This window comes from Heliangelus exortis, chromosome 7, assembly GCF_036169615.1.
Source record: "Heliangelus exortis chromosome 7, bHelExo1.hap1, whole genome shotgun sequence".
Taxonomy (NCBI): domain Eukaryota; kingdom Metazoa; phylum Chordata; class Aves; order Apodiformes; family Trochilidae; genus Heliangelus; species Heliangelus exortis.
In genome coordinates, this window is record NC_092428.1 from 15,118,242 (window position 1) to 15,140,425 (window position 22,184).

Sequence of the window (22,184 nt, forward strand, 5' to 3'; positions counted from 1 at the left end):
CTCATTTTTATGTGCCAGAAAAGCTCCTCCTCCTGAAAAATCCCATCACCCCTGGGTGCTGCTGGTGGCCAGCAAGGGCTCAGGGAGAGGCAGCCAAAAGAAATGGGGGTGAGGTCATGGAAAAGGGAAAACAAATGACATCTCATGTCTAGGAACCAGCTGCCAGTGATGAAGAAGGGTGGAAAAAGGAGCTTTCTGTCTTCCCAGCCTCTGGCTGGTAGCAGAGGGCTCAGGACAGCCTTGGGGATGGAAGGTGGTGGGATGTTCAGTCTGAGTCTTTTTGCCCAAATGAGTTTGTTTTGGGAAACTAGAGAAAAAGAAATAACAATATTTGCAGAAAACCACTCTGAATTTGCTTGTTTCAGAATGAGATGCCAGGAAGCTGGGGGATGTTGGGGGATGTGACTCTGTCACACCCATGTGTGTGTTGTTGATGTTTACAAGGGACTGATACTCATCATGGGATGGTGGCCCCCACGCCAAGATGCCAAGCCCTCCTCTCTGCACACAGAGATAGGGGTTGGGGTGGTGGGGCTTGGCCGTGCTGTGCCCTGCATGCACACCACTTGCAGCACCTCCACCAAAGCAGGGGGTCATGGTAGGGACCATTGTGCCCACTTCCCAGTGCTGTCACCCCTTTCTGGGGGACAAAGCTAATGTGCTGGCACTGGAGCCTGGAGAAGCAAGCCAAGTAGAAGTATGACACGTTCCAGAAAAACAAACAGTGAAGATGTGTCTATAGAGCTGGATTTGGAGGAATGACAGTGTTTAACCCTTGGTGGCTCTGGCTGCTCTCAAAGACAATGCATGGGATGGACCACCCCAGCAATCTTGGTGAACTGTGGGGAAAGAGCTCAGTGCCCAGGAGAGGCTTTGGGGACCCTCCATCCCTGTCTTTCTGCTGATTTGAGAAGCACTGATGTCCCTCCTGCCTGCTGAGGCTTTGGCAAAGCTGAGCACCAACCCTGAAGAGCATCAGAGTCCAACTATTCCAACTGCATCCCAGTGCCATCTGCCATGGCCTGCCAAGCCAGGCTGTGCCAGGTGGATGCAGGAGGCAAGAGCCATCCAGGAATGTAGAAGCTCTAGGGTTACTTCCATGAGGCTGAGAAACCATCAGTATAGTCATGTGGGGTGGCTTAACAGAAATTGGTCACAGGTTATTCTCCTGATGTGCAACCATATCCACCTGCAGAGATGTTAACCACAGCAGGGCCATAATCCCTTCCTCTGTGCCCTTGCATGCCTTGAAAAGTGGCTTGTAGGGATTGCTCTGAGCTCCAGGAGCTGGTGGTGGAGAGATGTTGGAGCTAGGATCCAGGGGGCCTGGAGCTGCTGGGAGCAGCAGTGTTGCCTGGGTACTGTGTGATGCACAAGTAGGAGACCAGCTATAGCATGGCTGTGAGAGATTTGAGGGGTTTTCAGCTTCTTGCTGGGCCATTTGGGATTTTTTCTTCATGAATAGCCCTTAATAATTGTTTGCTGAGGTCTGTACTCTGCTAATAGCAGAGCTGTGTGAGTACCTTCTGGTTTTCACCTTTAGAAATGAAAAAGAAAAGCTCGGTCCCAGTTCCTGGCTGGTCATTCTCCAAACTGCCTGTGTGCTCTGCTTTGTTCCCTGATAATAATGTTACAATTAAAGCCAAGCTTTGCTTGGGAAAAACTGGGAAAAGTAGCCAAGAAGAATGCACACAACAGTTCAGGAGAGATAATCAGTTGTTAATACGTGCCTGCTGCTCTAATTAGAAAGGAAATTAATTTGGGTTTAAAGTGGAATTAACTGAAGGCCCCATTATCCCATCCATCTATGGTGCTCTCCCAGCCCCTCTGGATAAATGTGGTGGAAAGCAAAAAAGAAAGCTGAGCCTCCCTCACTCTCCTATCCCCTGGGGATCCCTCCAGAGCCTGGATTTGAGCAGCACCAGGTAAGACACTCAGTCTCTTCTGCTCAACCAAAATGTGCCTCTGACTTCAGTAGCAGCAGTTGTAGGGGTTCAGTGCAGAGCTCGTGTTTCCCTGCTGAGACCCAGGGTCTAGGCAGAGGTATTTTGCCTGTGTCTAAGAGGAGGGTGAAGCTGTTAGAAGTTATTTGTTCTTTATTCAGTCTCAGCTGGTACTATTGATACCTCCCACTGCTTTGGGTGAAAAGCTAAAAGCCTCTGTCACTGCTGCTGATATAATGACAACAACCCTGATGGACTCTACCTCTCCTCTGGAAGGAGAAGCTTAGATCTGTGGACCTTAGATCTGTCCCCTTGGGAGGAAGGTCTGCAAGTAGGGAGGTTTTGTTACGTGCTCAACAGGCTTTTGTTGTCTTTGTGGTCCTTTCCCTCCTGGCAACAGGGTGATCCATCCTTTGGTCTTTTCTGGAAAGGTCCTTTCTCTCTCAAATTCCTCTCTCTCTACACAGTTGTCACTTCTCCCTACTTTTTGGGGTTTCCCACACATTTCCAGCCTGCAAACCACTCCTGAACGTGGGTGAAATTAAAGATTGGCCATCGGTAAGTCAGGTAATTATGTGACCTCAGTAGCATCCACGAGGAAGCTTCTTGCAGTCCCTCATCACCTTCCCTGACACCTTTTACAGTAAAACACCTTTTCTCTGCTTTCACTTGAGATCCAGCTTTGCAGGTTGGGAGGAAGATAAAAACAAGCTGTTAGCACTGTGTCAGCACTTGGCCTGCAAAGTCAGAGAGGACAGCTCAAAAATTGGCTCAGGGTGGTAATGGGGAGCTCCAGGATGGGGACTGGGCATCTATGTTTGCAGGGATCAGTAGGAGAAGCCTATGGATCAAACAGAGAAAAAGAACCTGGCCCAAGGGCAGATTTTGCCAACACAACTGTCACACTGAAGTTTGAACCACAGGTCCTGTTGGGGAAGGCCTTATCTGAGTATCAGATTGTGTAGCAGTAGCTACAGCAGTTTTAATTCCTGTTGGCTGATTTGAATGTATTTATTGGCAGAAGTCAGTGCCTGGAGATGTTTGGCAATTTTGATGCTTCTAGGCAAGATCCTTTGCAGCCATTTTAAACCATGCAGCCTTCATGGGAACCTCTGAGCCTGAATGTCAAGGGCAGGACCCTTCCAAGCAGACCTCCCAAAAAGCTCTGTTAACCTTTGCAGCTAATACCTGTGCAACTCCAGGATTTAGCAAGGTAGGAGCAGTCATGCTGGGGCTGGCAAGAGGTCTGCATATGAGGCAATCAAGACTGAGGCAAGATGGTGTGGTGGGGCACTGTGTCCTGCAGCAGTGAGATATGGCAGTAAGTCTTCCCCCAGTCAAAAAAAAAATTTATATTTTAAATTATATACATAATATATATTATAAATCTATAAATATCATGTTTTATATATACTTCATAATATATATATTATAAATTTAAATCAAACTGCACATTTGCATGCAGTGAGAAATGGGAAATACCTTCCCAGGAGGATTAGCTGTGTCCATGCTCTATTATGACTCTCTTATTCTGTGCCTTTCTGGCCAGTCCCTGACCCATCAATCTCTTCTTGTCTCTGCTGGTTTCTGTTACTCATCTTGGAGCCTCTTGTGTTTCTGCTGTGTCTTTTCTTAGAATAAAAATGCAGCTATATATTAGAGTAGTTTAACTGAGGAGTCTGGGGAATCTGATGAGTGGGCTCTTTGGAAATGCAAATTGCTAGACACATACCAGAGTGTCTGGAAATGACACATCCACACCGTGTTGGAGATATTCAGCTGGACCCTGCACTGAGGAAGGAAGACACTGCTGGCTTTTGCCTTGAATTTAATTCCTATAGATCCCAACCTTCTGCCTGACTGTCACCGTTCGCTCTAAGGAGACCCTCTCTGATAAATGAGCAAATTGCTGGATGGCTGAAAAATGTGCACTCCTTGTCCTCTGTAATTTGTACTGCCACACAACTGTTTGTGGAAGTGAAATGCAATCGATGGATCAGACCAGAAGGCTCCAATTTAATCTCTGCAAACACTGAAGAGTCAAGATATTTCTCTTGTTATCTTTTTTTTTTTTTTTTTCTTTTTTTTTTTTTTTTTTTTTTTTCTCAGTGCCACCAGGTCCCCATCCCATCATGCTCAGAAAAAAAGCTTTGGGTAATTTCATGCCTTTGCACTTCTTTGTTTCCTTTCTTTAGATGAAAATCCCTCCATGTCCAGAGGGTTGGCAGATGTACCATCTGAACTGAACTGAAATTCTGCTCTCCTGGCTGAGGGATTAACAGATATGACCAAGTGGGATTTATCTGCCATCTAATTCACCTGGTTTCCCTGGGGACCTTTTGCTGAGAGAAGCATCTATCTGATGGTTTCTCTCTTCTTCCACTTGTGACTGCACTGCTCTCCTTGATTCAAGACCTAGTTTGTCCCTCTTACACTTGTTCACTTGGTTAGGGGTTGTACTAGGAGCATGATCTTAGCTGAAATCCCTTCCAAAAGGGTTTCTGAAAGCACCTGAGTTGGCTCAAGCTGGAGATGTGGCCCAGCCCTTTGACCTGGCACTATATGTCCCAAGGAAACCTCACTGACCAGGAGGCTTCTCTGCCTCCTCCAACCTGCAGAGCTGCAGAATGATCCTCTGTAGCATCTGTGAGATGGCTGATCTGCATAATTTTGTGGTTTGCTTGTTTCTGGGTGTTTTAATCTGTTGCAATTAGCTGGCGAGCCTTGTTTTCTTTATGACCATTTGTAGTGCTGTTGGTTTGCCATGAATCTTTGGGCCTGAGCCAGAGAGAGCAGCAGTCTGGAAACCAGCTGGTACCTGAAGCTGGTCAGAGCACTGGACTGATGCACAGATTATTTTATGATGACTTATTTTGATTCAGAGCCATGAAGAGGTGAAGGTTGGAGCCTTACCAGCCTGGCATATAGATCCCTTAAAAACCTAAAACCCTTACAAGCCCCGATAAAATCCCCAAGCCTCTACTCATTGACTCAAATATTTGGCTCTTTCTTCAGGTCTAGTTTACATTGGAAAACTGGTCAATAACTGAATGAGTCGAGGAGACTTTTCATGCCTGATGATGGTCCCCAGGAGATGGAGATCTTGGGGTTGCTTCACAAGGCTGTTTAAGGTTCCTGGTTTTCCTTAGTTCAGAAATGACTTGTGAGCCAAAGAGTGCAGGGACTTGCTCTCAGAAAAATTGGGAAGCAACAAAAAAATTGCTGAGAGCTGCACTGCAAATGTGGGCTGTGCTATGTGCAGAGTAGGAGTGGATGAATGTGTTTAAAATCAGATTTGAACCTGGGAGGTGAAGTGTGTTTCCAGTGGAACTTGCAAAGCTGCCTGTCTGCAGCAGCTGGGGTGCCCTGATTATGGAGAAGTCCCAGGTGATGTGGCTGTTGCCTGAAAGCCTTGGAGATGGTGGTGTAGAGACCCCAGCCTTGCTCTGCACAATTTCCTGGTCCTGTTTCTCCAGGGTAAACACAGCTTGATTCTCTCTCCCTTGCTAAGTGCACGGTGACAGCAGTCAGGGTCTCCCAGAAGCTCTTCCTGCAGCTGTAAACCCAGGTAAGGCCCACTTACTTGCCTGGGAGGTGTAAGAGTCAGGAGCGTCAGCCACCCGAGCTCCTCAGAGCTTAAAAATCATCATCGATATCTAGTACAAATTAAAAAAATCTGTGTCACCTAATGTCTGTATCCAGCCCTCACCATGTCCCCATGCCTGGGCTGCAAGGCAGAAGTCCCCAGGGCATCATGCTGGTGCAGAAGAGAGATGCTGGGGAGGGTCAGGGGCTCTGGGGTATCCTCATTATCCTTGGGGATCCCACCTTGCTTGTATTGGGGGTGTCCATTTGGGGGCCAGGTCAGCTCAGGTTTCCAGCCTGGGATCATAGGTGCTGCTGAGTGAGAAAGAAGTACTAATTCATGGCTCTGTTCCTGGGTCACACTTGAAATTAATGAATGGCTTTGAAAAAAATTGGGCAAGTTTCCTTTTACTCTTACATTTTGGACTCTTCTCTTTGCCTGTGGGTATCCAGGAACAATTAGGTCATGCTTTCAAGATCTCTTCCAACCTAGAAAATACAAGATTTTCATTGTAACAAGGAGGGAGATGCTCTGCTGATCCCACGACTCTTGAAGCAGGGTCTTCTGGGGGAGAAGGGGGGCAAATGCAGTAGGCAGCCTGTGATAAAATCATGATCTGGTGCGACTGGCACGTGCTGATATCCTTCAGTAGAGAGATAAAAGACAGGATGCACAGGGCTGTAGTAGTCACTGGCCAATAGCTTCTTGGGTCTGGCTCTTAATGGACCAAAAGGTGGGTGCCAGGGGACAGGAATATTAAAGAGAGCTTACAGATTTTTTTTTTTTCTGGGGAGCCCTGAGGGGTGCATGTGTGTTGCTGTAAAAAGGAAAAGCCCCCCCAAAAGCTGCTGTGGTTTTAAACATCCCTTGTAAAGCACCCCCTTCTTGGCACAGGTCCCCTCCTGCAGCCTGCTGAGAACCCGAGGTCACTGCTCCTCCTCCAGCATCACCCATCCCACCTTCCTCCTGCACTAAAATGTTAATTTGGGGGGGGATTTGGATGTTAGGCTGAATCCATTTCCCCTCTCATCCACCCACTTGCACAGGGGTCCAGGCACCCTGGGGATGTACATGGATGGTGGTGACTGCAAAATAAGGAGGGGGGGGGGGGAAGGGAAGGGAAAATAATCAAGCCAAGGGGAAGGAAAAAAACCAGCTTGTCCTCTTATAACATAAAAGCCTTCCTCCCCTCGAAAAAAAGAAAAGCCAGAGTGAAATGAAGGTAAATGCCAGAGGTTTAAGTACCATGCTGGTGAGTGTGTTTTAAAGGTTACCTTTCAGGGGGCTGGAGAGAGAGTGAGTGCCAGAAAAGGAAGGAGTTGGAGCCCTTTGCGAGGGCCACTCCAGCTCTTAATGGATTTTTAGATTCCTGTCTACTTCTCATGACATTATTAAAATTGTTTATTTTTAGGGTCCCCCCCCTTCTTCATCTGGAGAAAGGGTTTGGGGGAGCAGAAGGACAAACTCTGTTGCCATGGTGATATCCAGCTACACGGTGCAAATATACATCACTGATTTGGAGCAAAAATGAAGTTTAGGGGTAGTTTTTAAAGATGAAAGAAAGAAGCCATGTCTGCTTCCAAAGTAAAAGTCCCAGGGTTTAATTACAGGAATGGAGAAGGTGAAATTTCCCATGCTTAACCAGAGCAGGATAAAGAAATGCAGATGCCAAAGCAAGGTAAACACTTGTGTATAATGTGACTTGTTTTACATATAGTAAATATCACTCCAGTTTATATTAAAGCGTGCCAGAATTTCTCTCTGGTGTAGGGTCTATGCCTTTACTTTTGGTAGGTTTGGATGTGCCTGGCAGATTCAGGAGGTGTGCATCACCAGCTGAGAAAAAAAGGAGAAAAAACAGTTCTCAGATGGCAAGTACTGCCTTCCTGCTCCTCTGAGGGCTCCACAACACCTGCTCCTGTGCAAAGTCACTGGGCTGGGTAACACTTGTGTGCCACAGGTGGCCACAGCACCTGGAACCCAGGGCACCCAAGCGAGCAGGGCCAGTGGCTCAAGACCTGCCAATGCACTCTCTAACCCATGTGCAGAGGGCTCCTTGCCACCCTCTGCTTCCCTGTTGCTATCTCAGCTGGATGGCCACCAGAATACCCCAGCAGAAAGTTTCACGGAGGGAGAGCATCCCAGCTCCTCCCCAGGACAGTTGAGGATGCTCTCTGCCTGCTGGTCAGGGCTTGCTTTGTCTCCAGATGGCTGGGGAACAGCATGGCTTGGGGACATTTGCCAGCCCCCCCTTGGCAGAGTGCTGAGCTGTCACACAGGCTGCTGTAAGATCTTCAAATGGTTTGGGTTGGAAGGGACTTTAAAGATCACCTAGATCCAGCAACTCTGGATGGGCAGTGACACATTGAACTAGGTTGATCCAAGCCCCACCCAACCTGGCCCTAAACATTTTCAGGGATGGGGCAGCCACAGCTTCCCTGGGCAACCTGGACCAGTGTCTCACCACCAGTAAAGCACTTCTTCCTGATATTTGACCTAAACCTACCCTCTTTCCATTTGAAACCATTTTCCCAGGTTCTATCAAGATGTCACAGTTCTCCTTTCAGCCCTTGCACTCCTTGGAAGGGTAATTTCAGAGGCAGCAACAGAGGAAGAAAAGTCCTGCTCCCTCTGAGGGAGGGAAGAAGCCTTCCTCCTGCTCCACATCCAGGCAGATGAGAAAGAAGCACAGACAAAAGGTGTGTGCCACACTTTTGAATCCTGCTTTCTCCTTACAGCTCCCCAACCCTTTGGGTTTGCTCTCTTTAATTTCGTTTTCCTATCGAAACAGAAACCCAAGTTATGCACCCTGTGATGTGACCCGATGAACTCAAAATTACTTGGAAAGAGCTGCCTGACCCCAAAGCCCCCACCTTCCAGCCACTGGGGAGGATTCAACAACCTGAGCTTGGCTTTTTTTGTTTTCTTGGGTAACCTTTTTGCTCTTTATATCTTGAATGCCTTGTCCTCATGAATGCCACTGGTGACAAAAAAAAAAAAAAAAAAAAGCTCATTTTAGGTTTCTGCATGGGATAAACAAGTCATGCTGGGGCTGAATTTGGATGGGAACCAGCATTTCAGCTGATCACCTCCCTTTTTCCCCCTGTATAACTGCAAGATATCTTAGGTTCCTTGTTGGCAGCAGGGCTGCATCCCCTGGTGCTTCAAACCTGGGTCTAAGGCTGGCTGAGCACAGATGTTCCATTTGCTGCCATCCCCGGTGAGTGTGGGATCCTGAGGTGCCCATCCTGCAGCGCCCTGCTTTTCCCAGGGGTGGAGAAAAGGATTTTGAGGTACTCAGCTGGCTCTGACCCTTGGGAGAGGGAGATGCCTCCTCTCTCTGCAAACCTCTCCTCACAAAGGTGATGTAGTGACCGGGATGCATCAGTGCCAGGTTGTTTTGTCATGGTTTGGGTATGGCCTAATGGCACCAACTGGGCTCAGCCCTCCCCCCCCCCTGCCAGCAGGATGAAGGGTGCAAACCTCTTTGGGAGGGCTCAGGAGGTGGCAGGGAGTGAAGGGTCCCCATCATGGTGACAATCTCCACCTCCACCAGGCCCCAGCTTCCCTGCTGGGTGCCCTGACTGGCTGTCAGATGGCCTCACAGAAACAAATTATCACCTTTGCTGGGAACCTCAAGGTGATTTCACTTACTGCTGGTTTTCCCAGTCCTGCTTGGTGCCCAGCAAGACCCAGGCAGCTCGGCTGTGCTGGCACTGGGAGAGGTGAGTGGAGATGATGGAGGGTACATCCTGGAGCTGAGCTCAATTTTAGCCGTTCTCACAGCCCCTGTGGTGAGGAGTTTGCTGTAATTGCACACACAGCCAGAGGGAGAAGGGGAAATCCCACAGCATGGACTGTCCAGGCAGAGCTGGGTCCTCTCCTGTGGGAGATGGAGGCTGCAGGACCCCCCTTCCCAGCCAGCCACCAGCCTTGCCTATTTGGGGAAGGCTCCAGTGGTGATCCCAGCTCCTGGCTGGGAACCAGGATAGGTGAGAGGGGATGCTGCCCCTGTGTCTTTCACAGCCCCTTCTGTGGATGCCTCCCTGAGCTGCTGGTGCACCCGCACTGAGTGCCAGGGCAGGGACACAGAATGACAACCCCTGAACCCAAGGGGACCACCAAGCCCCCTCTTGCAGGACCCACCATCCCACCACCAAACTGAGCCACCCAAACACATCACTGGGTGCTATTACTCCAGTAGGTGGGTGGGAAAAGAGGTAACTCCTTAAAACTTCCCAGCTTCACATCCAAAATCTGTGTTTTGTCAGCAAACAGGTTGTATGTCTAGCAAAATTAATTTGATCTTTATTCCAATGCTGTATTTTTGGTTGGTTGGTTGGTTTTGTCACTCCAGGGGTTCTGGTACCTGCTGCTTTGCAAATACCCTTGGAGAAAAGTAGCTGGCAAGGTGAGGAGTTCTTGAAAATCCTTGGGACTGAGGGGTGACACAGAAACCATGCAGTGCAACTTCCTGCAGTGGGAAGAGCTCTACAAGGATGAGACAGGCTGAGGCTGGATCCTGGTGCTGTGCTGGCCACAGCTTGCTCTGTAAAGCAGGACTGGAAAGATATTAACCCTTTGTTTTTCAAGAGCAGGTCTCAGAATTAAGGAGAGCAGCAGCACCTACCTGTGCCACTCTCAGGCTTATTGTTGGCCAAGGACAAAGGACAGGCTGAGTGAAGAGGAACCTGTGCTGTCAGAATGAGGGGGGAAAAAAGCCAACCTGGTCAGGCTCAGCACCTCCTGTATATTTTCGGTTTGGGTTACCTGTCCTTGCTTCCCAGAGACCTGAGGCAGTGCTGCAGGGACGTGCAGCTGTACTCCATGCAGGGGGTGATGGCTTGATGTGGGCAGCACTCAATTAAGATTCAGGTCTCTTGGTTTAGTGGATAATTCTGCTACAATGGGAGGGGGAACCAGCATGAAAGTGAGGGAGAGGTGGAGATTTAATTGAATAATTCTCACTGAACCATCTCCTGGTTAAGCAGCCCCACCTGCATCCTTACATTATTTTGCATGTTAACAAGGTCTGCAGCCCAGGAAGCGGTGGTGGGGCATAAAGGGTTATTAAACCTGGCAGTGCCACTTCCAGTTATCCTGTGGGTTAACTAAAGGATGTAACTGGATGTCAGTGTTCCTCTTCAGCAGGCCTTTGGGAGCTGCTTGCCTGGCATCTGCTCCTTGGGATGCTCATATGGGAGCTGGAGTGCAGTGCTGCTGTTTAGGAGCCTGGGCAGCTGTGGTGTCATGGTAAGCAGATGTTGTCCACCAGCAGGGAGAGAAGTGATGAGGGATTAACATGTAACCTCCATCAGGGTGAGCAAACAGGAGCCTTGGCTTTGTTTGGCCTCTTCACCTGAATTCATCATAGCAGGGGTAGTGGGAGCAGAATGGAGCAACCAGGATGACTGAAAATGTCAGCACTTGTTTATTTTGCTCTCTCTGATTATCCAAAACAACTTGAATGGATGGATTTATTTCTCCCAAGGCTGGGCTGGATCCAAACATTAAACTGGGTGGGAAAGACCTTCAAGAGTCAGTCACGGCCAAATGCCAAAAAATATAAATATATCACTGGAAAATCTTGGAGCTCTTCCCATCCCAGACAACCTGACCTTCAGTTTGTTGAACTTCATCCCACAATTTTAATGGGTGTCAGTGCAAAGACAAGCAAGTTGTTCCTGGGGACACTGAGCCATCCCCCAAGCACTGAAAGAAATTCACATTGCCCTTGCTGTGTCTCCCCACTTTCCTCCCCGCCCCAGGAGGTTTCTCTTTGAGAGCTTTATTTATCTCAGAAGCATGGTGCTGCCCTCCAGGAGAGGTTGCCCTTTGTCCCAACCTTTGGAAAACAAGTCCTGCAAGATGTCACTTGGTGGGGAAGCAAGGCAAAGAATTCTGAAAAGCTGCAGAATCAGGCTGGGGGAAACACACCAGGAGAGTGGAAGAAGGTCTCAAGTTTTCCCTGGCCAGCATTGCTAAGAGTCATTGCTAAGATCAGAGAGCCAGGGAGAAAGCTACTGCAGGACTCGCTTCTGCCATAGGACACACACATGGTCTGGATATTTTTCAGATTGGCTTCTAGGAGGGTAAAAGAAATTGAATCAGCAGTTGGTAAGCCCAAATTTTTAAACTTACATTAAATGAGCAGCAGTGAGTGGGGGCAGGTGACTCAAATTGACTCATAAGGAGTCACAGGGAACATCCTTTTCCCAGAGCCTGGTCACAGCTTGGCGTCCTCTAGCCAGAGAGCACCTCTCCAAATGCCATAAAATGCCAGTGGGTTCACCCACGTCAGCACCTAGTCCTGCTCCACAGGGAGGTGCTTTTCCTGCAATTAAAATTAATGGGCTCCTACAGCTTTCCTCCATTCAGGTTTTCCCAGGTAAGAGATGCCATGGCAGGGGGGTGGGGATGCAGAACTTGTCACTGCACAAGCCACTCCTTGAGCTACATAGCTCAGGTTTCTGTGCTGTGCCTGCCTAAGTGTCCCTGCTTGCCAGCATCCATTTCATCCCTTCTGAACCTGTTGCATGATTTAGGGAAGTTTGGAGATGTTGTTTGGTCTGGGGGGCAGTTTCAGGACATGAAGGTGCTATGCCTGTGTGCCCACCAAGGAGGACAGCACAGAGTGTTAAAGAGCACAGCCAATAGTAGAGCTAAGAGACTCCTCCCCAACACCCACCCACCCACTCCAGAAATACAAACACCATTCAAAACCAGGTACCTCCAGCCCTGTTACTCATGGAAAGAGACTTCAGGCTCTGGCAGCCTCCAAAGCCTTGGACTTCAGGACTCTGGATTTAGGTCAGTGTAAGCAGAGTGTTAATTTAACATCAGCAGGAAAGGCTCCAGTCCCTCAAACCTCTTCTGGTAAACGCACACCATCCTGGTTTTGGGGTAGGGAAGGAGGGAGGTCTCTATGCCAACCAGCAAATCTCAGCCTTTGGTGACTCACCCAAAAGCCCAGTGTTGGCTGTAGTCAGCATGGATACCTGACCTGGACACCTCCAGGCCCCCAGGAAGCCACAGCTCTTGTCTTTATCCAGATATCGTGACACTTGCCTTTCCTTTATTTTTTTTTTTTTTTTCCCCACACCCTTGGCAGAGCCAGTGGGAGGCTTTTTTCCAGCTGTCCCTCCTCCAGAGTGGCTCCTGTTATCATCCAGTGAGCCCAAAATCAAGCGGCCACCATCTTCCTGTCCTCCTCCTCTGCACCCAGTGTGGGGCTGGGGTGGCAAACAGACTTCAAGCCCCATTTTGGCATGTGGGGAAGGGAACAGCAATTATGGACAACTGCTTTTCCCTGACCAATGGCTGGGTCACACAGGATGTAGCACAAAGTGCCCTGGATGGAGCTACTTGACCTGTCTCTGTAGTGAGGGAAATCCACACTGCATTTTCCTTTGCTGGCAGAGACTGGGAGCACTCAGTGCCACCAGTGACCCATCACAGAGCATTGTTCCCAAGCACTGGGTGGCCTTGGCCAGCTGGAAGACCAAGGCTTGTCACACATGGAAGTGCACCGGAATATGTGGCTGGAGACCCCAGCCCCTCCACCTCCTGCTCTTCCTGGATCTGGTGAGTTCCCCCCAATGCCCCTGGTGCTGTCAGCTGGGATATTGCTGGAGGAAACTGGGCTTTGCCTTGGGGAGCACTGGGTGTCATTCAGCAAAGGATGTTCCAGGTGCTGGGCAGTGACACACATTGTTAGCAAGGCCAGGCTGGATCAGGAAAAACAAGAGAGATGACACCCGACCATTCCTGTCCCTCACTCATAACTCTGTCAACCCTTTCAGCAGGATTGTCAAAATATGTTTGTCACAGAACAGTTCCTAATCTTTTCTTGTTGTTTGGCTTTGTGGGGTTTTTAAAATTATTTTTTTCCTCTTTTTCAGACTCCGGCTGAACTCATCCGTTTGGAACAAAACCCAATATTCATTTCCTCTCTGGGCAGTTGATTTTATTATTGACTCACCTGCTCCTGCAGTTGCAAAGCTATAAGACTAGCTGGGTCTTCAAAATTAAATTCTGTTGGGTTTTGGGTGGTGGTAGGTTTTTTGTTCTGTTTAGGAGATTTTTGGGTTTGTTGGGGTTTTTTGTTCGTTTTTTGTTTGGTTTGGTTTTTGTGTTTTTTTTTGTTTTTTATTTGTTTATTAGGGGGGGGGTGTTTGTTTTTTGGTTGGTTTTTGTTCTGTTTTGTTTTTTCCCCAGCCTCACATATTTCATGACTGCAGGTTACTGGCAGGGATGTGAAGATGTACTTGGCAAAGATCCTTTCTGTCTGGGATGGGAATGAGCAAAACAGGAAGCCTGCTTCCCTCTAAATCAGCATCCTTCCAAGGGCCCAGACTATTCCAGAGGAGGACAGACCTTGCTTGTGCCTTGCACATCTTTTGGCTGGGGGTGAAGCAGAGCTGTGGGCAGTCACTTGATGCTGTACCATCAGGCAGATGAGGCTAAAAAAGGAAAACATGGGTAAGTTTGGGGGTGTTGGGGCTTTTTTGAGGGTGGGGAAGGCTTCTGCTCAGGCCTATCTTAGCAGCTGGGAGCCCTGCCAAGCTAGGATGGACTTGGGATGTTGCTCAGTTTTGGAATCCTTTCTGAGGATCCTGCATTCTTGCCACAGCAGGATGAATTTTGCTGCTTCAGGAACTGCATTCTGGCCAGGCTCAGGTTTGCATTGCACTGCCAGCTTTGCTTATTTTAGTTACTGAGCTTCTCTGCTGGCCTGGTAGAGGAAAGCTCTTGGGAGAGGGAAGGAGCCACGTGCCCCATGGCATCATTAAGGCTCAAACCAGGCCCAAAATGCCCCAAGGGCTGCTTGGAGACCTGTGTTAAGGATTTAGAAATTCCCGATTAGCCACTGCTGGATTAATCTCTCCACCTTTCTGTGAGCAGGTGATGTTATCTTCAGTGTGCAGCTAGAGGAGTGAGGCCCAAGGGTAGGAACACAACCTTCATCTCAGCTGACAAAGGCTTCCACGTCCCCAGCATTGCCTGCTGCCTTACTTCTCCATGTGCATGTTTTCCATGCCTGCCTCTTCCCTACAAATCCTGGCTGAGACATTTGCATCCCTGGAGTTCCCTGCAAGTGCTAAACGAGGTTTAGCAAGGTCAGGTTGGATGGGACCAGGAGCAACCTGGTCTAGTGGGAGGTGTCCCTGCCCATAGTGGCAGGGGTTTGGAACTTGTGATCTTTAAGGTCCCTTCCAACCCAAACCATTCTGTGATTCTATGAGGTGCTGAAGCCAAAGGATGACCTCAGTTGTTCTCAGCAGGAAATGAGTTTGCCAGTGACTGGTATTTTCACAGACCTCATACTGTGAAGGATGTGTCCCCCATCTTACCTGGAACTTCCAGCCATGAGGCAGTGCTGGTAGCAGGAGCCAGTGTTTCTACTAGAAGGAATATTTTTAGCCTATCTAAGGCATTGCACTGGGAAGCTTATTCCTTCAGACAGTAACACCTTGGTCTGTTGGAGCTAATGCAAGGATTCACCTGCTGTAGAGCCCAGAGGAGCATCCCAGGCAGCTGGGATCTGTGCTGGCACCATTCCCCTGCATCCCTGGCACTACAGATGGATCCAGATTTGCCCACCTGCTGGCATGGGTCAAGGCTGGCCATGTGTTAGAGGATGAAAAGCAATTGCAGATGAAAATGAGGGGAAGGGGAAGTGTGAAGAAGACCTCATGGGTGTCAGACAAGTCCCCTCCTGAGTCTGCCTTGAGAGGTGTCCCCAGGGAGGGACCTGTGTCAATGCACACCCTCCCATGACTGCTCTGGGGCAGCTGGATGCTGAGTCCCTGCTTCCCTGAGCTGTGTGGAAATGCCTAAATCCACAGGGAGAGAAGGGCCACAAACCCACACTCCTCCCAGGCTGGAATTTTCCCTCATGATACTCCCAATAAGATGGGCACAGAAGCCTGAGCAGTCTGTATCTTGAGGAGAGGGCAGGAGCTGGCAGGTCTGGCATGTCTTATGGCCCATGCTGCCCATGCTGTGTTTCCCACAGGAGTGTGTACAGCACCTGGGTTTTGTAAAGAGCCCAAGAGCTGCAGAGCTGGCTGGCTGGCTGTGGACCCTCTCTGCCTGCATCCCCAACCCATCCCAAACACCCTGCCTGACACCCATCCCAGCAGGTGACACCCAGGAGTTGCTGCCTTCCTGTTGGCCTCCCCCTGGCAAGCTCCTCTGCACCTTCCCCCTGCCAGATGAAGCTCCCAGAATCAGCTCTCTGGAAGTCCTGGGCTCCTGCCCTTGCCCAGGCTGTCAGTGTCTGGCAGCAGCAGGTAGGGTCTGCTGTTGGGTGAAGCTGGGGATTCGGGAATGTGACTGAAACAGTGATTATTTTATCCTTTTGAGGGAAGGAGGAAGCAATTTACATGTCGCCCTCCCTGGGAACACCTGGAGGGCGCAGCTGATGAGCAGAACTGTTTCACTTGCCGCAGGCTGAGCCACCCAAAGCTCAAGAGAGTTTGGGGTTTTTTTCTTCCTGAGCTGCTCCATTAACGCAAACAGACAGCAATGCAGGCTGCTGACACCGGGGTTAATTAAATCCATCTCTCCATCAATTCTGATTCAACTATTATCGATGGTCATTAGATCAGTGACAAAGTGACAAGCAAACAGTAATAGACTTGTCTTAACCCTTGTGGAGCTGGAGAAGGGTGTGTGGAGCAGGTAAGTGGGGAGGTGGCTTCTCTGGTGTCCTTCTCAAACTCCTCTTTGCTTTCCTTTAGAGGATCCCACCTCTCTTTGAATTAGTCCCTTCAGTAGGGCAGGCCACCAGCCCCACTCCCTTGAGAAGCAGAGCCTGTCCCACTTTGTGCCTCTCCTACAGTCCCCACAGGAGCTGTGCTGCTCCCAGAGATTCTGAGAACAGCAGATGTGGTCTGTGGCATGGTGACATGTGGACTGAGAGCAGGAAGGTCCCTCTTACATGTCCTTCTCACCCCAACACAGAGATGACAGGATGCTCCAGGGCAGCAGCGCCTTAGCATGAGGACATAAAATCCCCCCTCTCCCAAGGTGGTGATGCCACCACCAGAGAAGAGACCCACAGAGCTGCTGCCCACACCTAAGCAACTAAACAAACCCTGAGAAAACAAGTTGCTGGAATAACTCCATCCATGAAAGGACTAATGAGAATAAGGTAGGTTTTTTCCTCCTTCAGCTCCTAAAGCCCTTCCTTCTTGTGGCGAGGCAGAGTGGGTCTCCACCCCCCTGCCCATGTCCTGGAGGCTCTTCCAGTGCCACTCACACTTTTATAGCCAGGCTCGCAGGGAAAAGCTGCTCCTGCCACCCTCCTCCCTCTACCCCCCCTCTGATTAACAGCTTAAATGAGAACTGAAGGCTGCCCAAGGGCTGCAATACATTTTCACGCTTCCGCCGCTGCTGCAGCCAACGTCCAGCGCTCCTCAAGGTCACTCACAACCTTCAAGTGACTTTCCAGCTTGCTCGGGGAGTGATGCTTGTGTCCCCCTGTTTTAACTTGTGAAACAAAGAGAGAAAGTCTTGCTGGGGATGTTGAGGCTGGGTTTGGGTGTTGGGAAACATGACGGTTCATGAAATGCCTGCGCTAAAATGGAATTGTAAAACCCACATGTATTTCCCCTGATTTTTGACAGATCGTAAGTGAAACCCTGTGCCAGACTTGCCCCTGGAAGTCCATGCACGTCTTTCCAAACATCTGGGGTAGTCCTTGGACATCTAACAAGCAGGGTAGGTAGCCCTTTGGGTAGGAAGGGTGGGAAGAACTACTCGAGGTGGTGACAAGGTAAAGCCACCACTGTTTCAATACTCCGGTATTTGGAATTGCATCAGTGGGTGTGCAAGCCCAGAGCTCTCTAGCTTTGTGCTTTCAATGTTAGGAAAGCTACAAAGTACCATCAAACACCTGTCTTCAGACTGGTGGGGTAGAGATTTTGGTGTTTTTTGGCTTGCAGTGGCAGGCAGAGTTTGTCTGTGGTGGGTTCATCTGGGTCTCCTGGCCACCATTGCTGTCCTTTTTCTGGAGAAGGGAGATCTTGGACCAAGCATGGAGTGGGGCACTGAGGAATGGAGAAGCAGAAACATGGCTTTTCAATGGTTATTTCTGTCACTGAGATCAAATCAGATAATGGCAAAAATGTTCTGGCTGCTTTGGTTCAAGGCTGGAGGAGGAGAGGAAAGGTCTCCCTTAACTCTCTGAGCTGTTCTGAAACGCTGAGGGTCAAAAGATGACTGTGGCAAGAGAGCATTTTCTTCCCTATTCCCCAGGGTAGCTGGGTGAGGACTCATGGGCAGCTTGAAGGAGCCCATGGGTTGCTTAGCAGGGACAGGAGAGACAAAGGTAGGCACTTAACAGAGGTTAAACAATTTAGAGGGATTAAAAAGGAAAGGCATAACTGAAAAAACAAAACAAAACAAAAATGACAGAATGTTTTTTTCTGCCAGTGACTGGGTCAAATCTGAAATCTATTCCTTGGAAAGGGGAAAGGGCAGCTGGCATCCTACAACAGGGGCTTGTCTGAACAAACAATAATCCAGAACCTTTGGGTCCTTGGCTGTGGGGCAGCTCTGGCTAAGTGCTGAGCTCTGAGGTCTGATGAAGCTTCCTAAGTTCAGGCCGGCTGCTCACCCACTTCTGGAGGAAAGCTGGGAGCAGAGGGAAAGGTGGTATCTGCACAGGCTAATTGATCCTAAATTATGTGGGAAAACGGAGGGTGGGAGGTTCTGTAAATATATCTGGTTTTCACAGTCTGCACCACTGTGATTGGAGCTGGTGTCAAGGGTGAGCTATGATAGAAAATTGATGAAACATTGATGTCTGGGAGATGAATATTTCAGGAGGAGCTGTATACATTGTACAGGGTTTTTCTTAAATCTTTAACCAGTGCTGGGTAACCTTGAGAGGGGTGTTTATAAGTTTAGGCTCTGGCCAGGGGAGCAGACAGTCTGGAAAGATTTGGGGTGTGCTGCCCCAGGGAGGAGAGAGATGCCCCACAGGGGAAAATCCTCCAGGCTAATGCACAACAAACCTTTCCCAGCTCCAAAAAACAATCATGGGATGTAAAGGTCAGTGTTTGATCTATCTTCCTTCCTGCAGCCTTTTGGAGCATCCCAACCCTGTGGCTGCCCAGTGCACTGGCTGTTGCCTCTTCCTGGCAGCTTGACCTGATCCTGGTCTCCACATGCTCCTCAGATCAATGGAAAAACAGTTTACAAGCTGCTTTCTCCTCCTGCTTGACTTCCAAACATCAGCACCTGCTCCAGCAGGGAAGTTGTCCTTGATCAAGGCAAAGGGAGAGAAATGAGGGGCTTGGGGTCGGGCTGGGGGCAGCCAGCCCCAGCTGGGAGCAATGCCAGCACCTGGGGGAAGCTGAAAGCAGCTCACAGCCAGGGGATGGGAAAAGTCCTGCTGGTTTGAGCTATTCTGAGGTGAGGCATTAATTGAGGACTAGAGGGAAAACAGTAACTCCAGCCCTGAAAGAGAAGCTGTCAGAATGTTGCTGCTAGGAGTAAAGCCCAACACATTTTTTTTTAAGATTTTATTTTATTTTTTCCTGTTGCAGAGCCCAGTGGCTTCAAAACATCTACCGTGGGGCTGAATTTGGGTTTTTTTCCTTTGCTTCCACCATAGGCAAACTTCCCAATGTCCCTGGTGTCTGGAGCAGGGGGCAGGGAAGTGGTGGCAGCCAGGCACACGTTAGGACTAATGCTCTTTGGTGACCTTTAGAAGAACCCTAGAGATCCCTTTGCTGCTTCAAAGGTTTGCTGTTTATTTTGGAAATTAGCAGTTCTCAATCTTTTTTATTCATAAAAGCTCTAAGAATATGTTTGTTCACATGGGCAGTGTGGTCTGGAGGACAGGGATTAGGTGGGATTTTGTTTTCAGATTGGGGAGGGAGAGGAAGGCTTTGCAAGCAGGAGGGGAGCAGTTTTGATGTTCCATGTACAAAATCAGTGCTCTTGTCACACTGGGGTTTGCCTTTCAGGGTGCAGAACCTCCCACTGCATCAGTCCTGCAGCTCCTGCTTGGGGCTTGGACCTGGGAAAGGGTCAGCATCCCAACAGGAGCAGTTTCTCCCCAGCAGCCCTGGATGGAAGCAGAGTCAGATGTTTTACATTTCTTCCACCCAACCCTGGCTCTCCATAAACTGGAAAAAGGGAGGAAAAAAGCCTGCTCTGCTCCTGTCACATCTGGGCAGGTGTGCTGGCCCTGGAGGGCTGTGGGTGCCACCACATAGGGACCCCAGTCCTTTCAGATCATGCTGTAGTTCCCCATGCCCCATCAGGAGTGCTTTTCCACCATCAATATTATCTCATACCACTTTCTGTCTTTTTTTCCCACATGCAGAGAGATATAAATCGAGACCCTGAGGCATCTGCATAGCACCGAGAAGACTCTGGTTTATCTTCTTTAAAGACATATATTTTTTATTTTGCAGTGCTCAAACACCATCTGCTGTTTTGTATGGGGGCACTTCTCCAGGAGGGGTCAATTTTAAGTGTCTATTGTTCCTTAAAGTACGTATTGACAGTACTGGAGGCAAAAACAGTGGGAAAAACCCTACAGTGAGCATGGAAAGTGCCACAACCTCAGTCTGTAATGGCCCATCCTTATTATTGAAAAGCTTTGCTGGACTTCCCACCTAGAAGAGCATCTTCCACCTTTGGTCTCCTGCAAGCCCTGGGGCAAACAGCAGTTGATGTCCTGGTTCTGAAATCCAGGTTGGGAAAATAAATGAGGCATGGTTTCAGAGGGATGTGCTTGGGCAGAAGCAAGGTAACAGGATGAGCCCCCTGGTTAATCCCCCGACACTCATTCTCCATTTCAAGGTGAGCAAAGCAACAGCAAATGCTTGGTGAAGAAAGATAGTCCCTGATCTGTAGGGCTTAAACAAATAGGATTAAAATAATTGCTGCAGCCGGGTGGCTGCTCTCCCGCTTCTTGTCACAGTGTCACCAGGATGTAATGACAGCAGAAGCAGGGCCCGTGCTATTTCGACATTAATTTGGTATCTCATTTCCAGCTATCACCTTGTTTATTTTAGAAGCTTTAATTCATGTCAGGCCAGGTATGCCAACTGTCCCAATTACGGGAAGGTCAGGGAGTGGCTCCTGCAAGTAGGGAATGAGTTGGAGCTGGATGCTGCAATATCCTCACCCCCCAGTTCTCCTCCTGCCACACGGGGATGATGCTTCAGGAGCTCCTGCCACAGTCCAGGCTCAGTCACATGGACCAAGTACTTCCAGCCCAGCAGAGGGAAGAAAATTATGTTTTTCACCTGTGGTTTTTATTTTTCCTCTCCCTTTCTGTTTTCTCTCTGGATTTTTTTTTTTTAAACTGTTCTAGCTTCTTGCTGGCAACAACAGACGTTATATTTTGATGAGTTAATAAACATCTCTCCTGGGAGGCAAGGAGCTTCAGCATGCTCTGGTTCACCATGTTTTAGGCCTGACTAACAGAGTTTGCTGAGCAAGAGGTGTTTTTCTAATCTGAGAGCTCGGTGGCTCATCCCCGAAGCTGCTTTGCTTCCCCATGTCTTGGAGGGCTGATACCACAATGCTTCTGTGTTACCTCCTGGGCTGTAACCCATCCCTGCAACTTCCCCCAGCCCTTCCTGCTGTCCCGTCCACTCCTGACCCCAGATCATCTCTTGGATCTTGCATTATTGAGCTGTTTATCAGCCTCAGATGCAGATGAACACCAGGTGCTGCTGCAATGAGCTGCTGGTGGATGACAAGTCTCTGCACGGGAGATCCACCCTGACATCCTCCTTCCAAGCACCTCTGTCTCTGTTGCTCTGCTAACAGAGCCTGACAACCTGTGGGTTTTTTCAGCCTTTAAGACCAAAAAACAAGAGCTCTTCATAATCTTGGGACCAGCAGGTAAGGAAGCCCTTGAAAAACTGGAGAGCAAGGACAAACAGACACGGCTCCAAAACTTGGATGCCCCTCACAGCTGCATCGAACTAGAGGTGGCTGCTGCCTTTGTGCCTTTTGGCAAGAAGAAATGAGACCTCGGATGTGGCAAAAGCCTGGGAAGATGGCATGTGGTCCAGGGAGCCAAATTGCCAGTTCAAACTTGTAGAACATTATTGCTTGTGAATTATGGATACTTACTGTACCTCCTGGAAGATAAATTATTGATCTGACGTGCTGGATGGAGACCGAGGAGCCAGGACCGTGTTTATGGCAGGAAGATCTGGCACATGGTGTCTTTACTGGAAGGGGGAGAATGTTTTTCTTCTTTCCTTCTGAGCAAGAGCATCTGTGCCTGGAGTGGAAGGAACAGCAGGGCTCTGCCCCCCTTAGCTCACTGACTCAGCTGTGAGGGAAGCCATGGGAGAAAATCCCTGGCAAGGGATCCTGGAGGGTTTCGGGGAGGAAGGGATTCCTCCCAGTCCCACAGGTTTTGCTGCTTGTGTTCTTGTTGGGCTTGGGAATGGATAAAGCTGGTCTGCAAAAGGCAGTGAGGTGGGGTCCTTCAATAAACAGGTGTAGGGATGAGCACCTGAAGCAGGAGGAAGGGCAACCTGTTGGTCCCCATCTGCAAAGAGCATTTTCTTCCCTCCATAGCATCAGGCATAATTTTTTTTTGCCTGGAGAGGAAGGAAAACTGAGCGTAATCTTCTCAGTAGACAGCTGCATAACATTTGTGTTGG

The 22,184-nt window shown here is 49.1% G+C and overlaps 1 protein-coding gene across 1 annotated transcript in view; it reads left to right on the top strand.

Moving 5' to 3' along the window:
* The first annotated feature begins 1,700 nt into the window (after positions 1 to 1,700).
* Positions 1,701 to 22,184, top strand: part of UNC5B (unc-5 netrin receptor B) — a 79,909-nt gene continuing 59,425 nt past the window's right edge. Inside the window, exons 1-5 of the mRNA XM_071748987.1 lie at positions 1,701 to 1,925; positions 3,125 to 3,264; positions 8,065 to 8,228; positions 8,321 to 14,010; positions 17,163 to 17,256. Of these exons, the coding sequence (XP_071605088.1) occupies positions 17,205 to 17,256 (52 nt within the window). The 5' untranslated portion in view covers positions 1,701 to 1,925; positions 3,125 to 3,264; positions 8,065 to 8,228; positions 8,321 to 14,010; positions 17,163 to 17,204. The remainder of the gene's footprint in view (positions 1,926 to 3,124; positions 3,265 to 8,064; positions 8,229 to 8,320; positions 14,011 to 17,162; positions 17,257 to 22,184) is intronic.